Source organism: Spea bombifrons, chromosome 12, assembly GCF_027358695.1.
Source record: "Spea bombifrons isolate aSpeBom1 chromosome 12, aSpeBom1.2.pri, whole genome shotgun sequence".
NCBI lineage: Eukaryota > Metazoa > Chordata > Amphibia > Anura > Pelobatidae > Spea > Spea bombifrons.
The window spans coordinates 13,210,475-13,217,167 of NC_071098.1; the positions used below are offsets into that span (position 1 = coordinate 13,210,475).

General features: G+C 38.7%; 1 protein-coding gene across 1 annotated transcript; it reads right to left on the reverse strand.

The window, feature by feature from the left end:
- Nucleotides 1-4,987: 4,987 nt before the first annotated feature.
- On the reverse strand, nt 4,988-5,694 carry LOC128470712 (period circadian protein homolog 3-like). The gene is made up of 2 exons (XM_053452619.1): nt 5,548-5,694; nt 4,988-5,285 (listed from the first exon to the last, which is right to left on the reverse strand). The coding sequence occupies exons 1-2, from the start codon at nt 5,650-5,652 to the stop codon at nt 5,124-5,126; spliced, it is 267 nt and encodes an 88-aa protein (XP_053308594.1). The 5' UTR covers nt 5,653-5,694; the 3' UTR covers nt 4,988-5,123.
- Between the last annotated feature and the right edge of the window lie 999 nt (nt 5,695-6,693).

The window sequence follows — 6,693 nt, forward strand, 5'->3', positions numbered from 1 at the left end:
TTGAAAGCATCTTCTTTTTCTGTTATCTCGTTTGTGAACCTTTTACATTTTTCATTCATACGTACTAGAGTTGTGCATTCAGATTTCTACGAATTGCAACAAAGCTCCGAAAACCAAGACAGACACCCTATGAATAGGATTAAAACAAAGCAAACAACTCCGAAATTCGTGGGTCCACATTCGCTGACACGCACTCACACTGTCACTCACTCTCTCACACTCTCATTCAGTCTCTCTCATGCTTTCTAAATGTCTCCCTGCCTTTTCTGCCAACCATCAGTGAGTGAGACTGAATGGGGGTGTGTGTGGGCAATGGGCAACAAATTTAGTTCAAAGTTAATTATGCCCATTAATTTTTACCCAAACCCAATGGGCAGGGAACAGAATTCGTTGCCTAATAACAAATGAGCCAAAAACAAACCGAAACATTTGTCCAAACAGTTTTTGGCCCATTTGCACATGTCTAATACATACATATACACACATACATAAAGTACATGTGATTGCACATGTGATTTTTGGCACATACATTCATACAGGCACACATAATAATAATAATAATAATAATAATAATATGCACTTACACATATACATTCACGCTCAGACACACGTACACATTCATCCTCACGCACAAACATACGCCCTCATTAATTCATACATACATTCTTACGTGGATCGTACATCATAACATCTGTGAACAGACCGGCTGGGATGGCGCGTCATATGGAGACTCACAGGGATGATGGAGCAGGTTGGATCATGTTCCCTCCCCTAGAGGATTTGACCCGATGCTTCTCATTCACAATGTTACGACGGACTTGGAAGAACACGTTCAGGAAATATCACTACCCTTCAGAGCTGTAACACCAATCGCAATGTCAGGAAGTATTTTTTGCCTCCTTCGGGATCATTTTGGATTTCCTGCTTTTAGTAACTTTTTTCACTTTTTTCTCTGCATTCTCCCTCTTGCAGTACTTTTTCCTTGTGCTATGTTCATAGCATGTGACACTGGTTGTCCAATGGATGTTGACCAGTTGCCCTGACCACCTGGATACAGCCTCTGTGCGTCTTACTACAATATACCTGCAAACAGACTCTTTAAATAGACATTTATAACATACAAGTCTTTCAGGGACGATGAAGGATTATGCACCCTATAAAGGGCTTTAAATAGAATTAATATCTCAGAGCTTCTTGATCCAAGGAGAAATCCGATTGCCTTTTGGAGTCAAGAAGGAATTTTTTCCCCTGATGGCAGAATTCGAAATAGCTTAATTAGGGGTTTTTTGCCTTCTTTTGGATCAAGAGTAAAAAAATGTTAGGTAGAAGGGTTGAATTTAATGGATTTAGGTCTTGTTTCAACCCTATGTACTATGTATGTAACTATGTATGTAACTAACACTCTAAAGCTCTTGGCTGCCCGTTCATGAACAGATTGGCTTGGATCTCACATCATAACATCTGCGAACAGACCAGCTTGGAGAACACATCATAAGGACTCCGAAGCCCACGTTCAGGAAATATTTCTACCCTTCAGGGCTGTAACTTCAAATTTCTACTCGGCACACAGGATACGTGTAATTAAACTAACCTAAAAACAAATCTAAAATATAAAACTAACCAATAAATAATATTTAAAACTTTATCGTTCAGCTCTTGTTGTTGTGTCTTTCTTTGTTCTTTGTTACTAAACACAGCTTTAAGATAACTTTGTTTCACAAAACAAAAGTATGGACATGGATCATTAGCCATGTATATAGACTGTAGGTGATCATTAATTTTTCGGAAAACAAAATAATCATTTGGCCGAGAAGTAACGCAAAAAACTAGCAAAATTCAAAGGATTAAATTAAATCCACCAGCATACCTGCCAGCCATTCCGTTTTTAATTAGACAGTCACGATTTGAATGTATCTCTCTTGGCCCAAGGAGTTGCAAAATTGATAGAGGTCTATTAAAGCTTCAATGCCCCGGTCTCTAGATAACACCTCCGCTTTGGACATCGGAAATGTTAAGGGTTTTAGGAGGTCAGTGGTTTCAATTTCTTTAGAATCTGCAGTTTGGATAGAAAAAAAAATGTGCCTTGAAACAAGAAGAAAATTGAGTATATGAGTAACACTAGAAAGGCCCTTTCCATAGATATGGATGAATAACTTTCAAGGGGAGTGTGTCAATGCTCAGTATGGGAAACAGAATCAACAATGGAGGATGTGCTCCCCAGGAATGGACAGGGTTAATTTCTAGCATAGGAGCATTACGGTAAATTGCTGTAATCTTGAAAGAAAAGATACACTATGGTTCAAAAGTTTGGTTCACTCAGCTGGTTTTATGGAAAACAAGGATATTTCTGGGTGTAACATAATTACAAAAGGGTTTTCACAATCAATTAGCCTTTTAATCTTAAACTTGGGTCAACGAACACAACGTGCTATTGGAACACAGGAGTGATGGGAGTGATAAAGGGCCATTGAAAGACAGGAGTGATTGGAGTGATAAAGGGCCATTGGAACACATGAGTGATGGGAGTGATAAAGGGCCATTGGAAGACAGGAGTGATGGGAGTGATAAAAGGCCATTGGAACGCAGGAGTGATGGGAGTGATAAAGGGCCATTGGAACGCAGGAGTGATGGGAGTGATAAAGGGCCATTGGAACACAGGAGCGATGGGAGTGATAAAGGGCCATTGGAACACAGGAGTGATAGTAGTGATGGGAGTGATAAAAGGCCATTGGAACACAGGAGCGATGGGAGTGATAAAGGGCCACTGGAACACAGGAGTGATGGGAGTGATAAAGGGCCACTGGAACACAGGAGCGATGGGAGTGATAAAGGGCCATTGGAACACAGGAGCGATGGGAATGATAAAGGGCCATTGGAACACAGGAGTGATAGGAGTGATGGGAGTGATAAAGGGCCATTGGAACACAGGAGCGATGGGAATGATAAAGGGCCACTGGAACACAGGAGTGATGGGACTGATAAAGGGCCACTGGAACACAGGAGTGATGGGAGTGATAAAGGGCCTCTGTACACCTATGAAGAGATTCCATAAAAAAACAGCCTTTTCCAGTTACAATAGTCATTTAGAACATTAACCCCGTCTGCACTGTATTTCTAATCAATTTCATGTTATTTTAATGGACAAAATTTGCTTTTCTATAAAAACCAAGGACCTTTCTAAGCGACCCCAAACTTTTTAATAGTGGTGTACATTCACCTGGACCAAGGAGAACCTCGATGTTACGGTCAAAGCTTCGCCGTGGAACCAGCCAAAGATCCCAGCTTCCTTGACGCAAAATAGTTTCTTATTCGAAAAAGAAAAACTCAAAAATTACACTTACCGAAAAACAAAAACAAGCTATAAGTAGTTTTCTTCCTCTCAAGCTATGATTCTTCATAAAAGACATCACGGAAGGTGCAAAAACTCTGCATGGCGTGTTTAATGTATGCGCTAGAATGATGCAATGCATACAGATGGGCTCCTAGATTACCGGTCACCGGGAGGTCACATCAGACACGACTTAATCAATAGAGTTTGAAAGATATATTGGAACTCCTGTCATTTTAAAAATCAACCTTCATATCCAGGGCTATTTTTAATTCACAAATCTTGCCAACTGGGGTGGGGGCAAATCCTCAAAAGAATCTATTAGTAGGTCTTGTCTTTGATTTTTAAGCCATATTCCTATCCCACGCATTTTTAAACTCCCTTACTTGTATTATTTTATTGGATTCCCCCTTTTATGGCACTATTCTACAACCAAAATATTGCTTGGCACATTGTTTGTGCACAGTGACATTCAGAAGAAAATATTATGATTTAAAATCAAACGCAAGTAATTCCAAATTAGTATTTCAAGGCTCGTTGGAACTGAAAAGTCCCATAAAATTAACATTTGCTTTAACGTAAAAAGTATTATATTTTCAATAAATGCTTGAATGATAATGAAACTGACTTGTCATTTAATAAAACAGATTAATTCGTCAATCATAAAATACTATCATAGTGTTAATATATTTGGACTTTTGGTATTTGTCTCAAATAATTATTAATGAAACATGCAAATTTTGCATGACTCATTCTACTCAAGAAGAGGACTGTAATAAGGCTGCCGGTGCCATCGCTGCCCTCTAAACAGCCTCTGTGTGCCACCTCTGCCCCTTAAATACAATACATTCACTCACTTATTTGTTGGTACATTCATTCACTCATTCGAGGAGCTGAATCAGTGGGACTGCACCGCATTTTAACACAAAAAGAGACACTCAAGCAATTTAAAGCCTCTTTAGGCTCCCTCTGAAGTGGCTCATAGTGTCTCCAAGAAAGCAGACAGCATACGTCTTGCAACAGCGACTATAGAAACTATTACAATATAACCCCTGTCCGTTCAGATAAAAATACAGGCCCAATATTCTTCCTAAAATGGGGGTCCAGCATGCGCTACAAGCATCTTGACTTTCTTTCATACATGTACATAAAGGGGTTATGTACATTAAGTGATTTGATGTAATATTTGGTAAGCGGTCTCACCACCGCAGTAAGTAACGGGGGGTCCAATCAGCAGGAACCTTCGTCTGCTACATAAATGACACCACTTTTTATCTGTACCCCCAATGTCTGTAATGTGCTACAAATTATTTTACGGTTAGCTGGTGGGGAGGACCACAATTTATCATCAGGTATCTACATACAATTTCTTAAGAAAAAAAGAAAAAACGACATATAAGTTAATTTCTACACAATATTTTATCAGGCAAAATTACAAAAACAAAATGTTATATAAACGTGTTTCCTATCACTGGTGTGATGTGGGTGATATTTACACATGGAGCATGTTTGACAGTAAGGTGCACAAAGAAACCAATACGGTCATGGAAAACATCTCCGGTCTCCTGACGTTCACAGAACTTATGAGTGCATTCTCCAAGGAACACTGAGGAGCTCCAGCGGGAAGTGTAAATCGCTGCATTTAGTCGACACCAGTCTTTCGAAAACGATTGGGATTCTTCAACAGATCAAAAAGGATTCTAGAAAGTTGGTAAATCCTCAGAAGTCTTTGTGCCGTGAATGAGTTTAAATAATGTTTGCAAAATGTCATAGAAAAAAGTATTTACAAGGAGCGTCATGTTTCCGAGTTAGCAGAGTCCCCCTGGCTGGGGCTGCTCCGGCACTGTTCTTGGTGCTGTTCTTGTTCATCTGCCTTGGTGTCGATCTCCGCAGGGCTTTCGGTTGCCTCTTCGGTCTCCTTGTTTGATGCTGCGATATTCACACACGTGACACATCCCTGCGGGTCATAAAGAGAGGATGTTTTTAAATCCATTTCAATTACTGTTTTGTCACCCTGCTTGGAACATACAGCTACTCTGAGATCTTGGCTGAGAGCTTGGCTGAGATGTAAGGCATTGGACATACAAACGTCGCCATATTGGAACACAGATTGGATTAAGTTTTTATACGCAGAAAATCAATGGAGTGTTTTAAATTGCTTTACAAAGCATGTCTTTGCTGACAATTTTAAATACACATAAAAAATGAATTATCTTTACTTGTGTGTCTATTTCTTGCGGGATTGTCCGATTCCGAATCCACGAATGTACTTCTGCAAGCTCCTCTTTCTGCTCTTCTGTAAACCAGGGCTGTTTGTTCCGCATGGCGGCCAGTTTTTCTAAGTCTTCCTTCAACAGGGTCTCTTTATCTCTGGGGAAAAAAAGCCAATCGTTTCATAATGACTAAACACATTAGTTTTCACTGTATTGCCTTCACATACTTTAGCATTGAGGTATAAGGTTGTGATTAGTCCTATACGAAAAAAGGCTATTTATTTATATCAGTAATTCAAAATCTGCAGAATTTACCAATATCACCATACAAAGCATGATATATGGCTGATTATAGATTTAATAAATTATAAGTGTTAAAAGTGTTTATTTCTAGCTTTTCATACCTGGGAAATCCGAACCACAAACCATAAATTATGTACATAATTGATTTTATATAATATCAGAGGGAAATAAATATACGCGATCATAAAATATTAATAGATATCAACAAAAAATTTAATATTAATGAATGTCAATGGAATTAATTTAATTAATGGATAATTAAATGCGAGTGAATAAATTGAGTATCAATAGATAGATAATTTATAATATAATATGAATAAAAAAATATAATTAGTGTAGGTGAATTCATGTTTAGGATCCACCTTTTATACATATGTGTTGGTAGCGAGCAGCGATAAACATTACAATGTCATTTTGATATCGCTAGCATACATAACATGACTAAAGGCAAAAAGAAATAGACAACCCATTGGCCTTGTATTACATGTAAAACGTATAACCCCCTGTTCATTACCCTCAAACCCCTTAAAGCAGAAGTATGAAAAATACTACCCTATAGGGCACTATGTGAGGGATGTGGCCCTCTGAAGCATAAAAAAATCAGGGGATGTTGCCAAACATAAATCGAGTCATTGTTCACCAAGGAAATGGGAAAAAAATGTTTTTCGTTTTTTTACATACAAGCACTCACAGTTGCTATTTTATTCTAACCTCATTTAACCCCATTACGTGTCAGGCACTTCAGCTGTCAATAACTCTCACAAACAAAACTTACCTCTGCAGCACACAACAGAGGTCTACTTCCCAACACACTACAATTTGCTGCATGGAGGTAGGCTTCGGGCTCAG

Coding starts and splice junctions, on each gene's coding strand:
- LOC128470712 (XM_053452619.1), bottom strand. CDS start 5,652: ATGCGGAACAAACAGCCCTGGTTTACAGAAGAGCAGAAAGAGGAGCTT. Junction 5,286..5,547: donor CGCAAGAAATAGACACACAA/GTAAAGATAATT, acceptor TATGACCCGCAG/GGATGTGTCACGTGTGTGAA.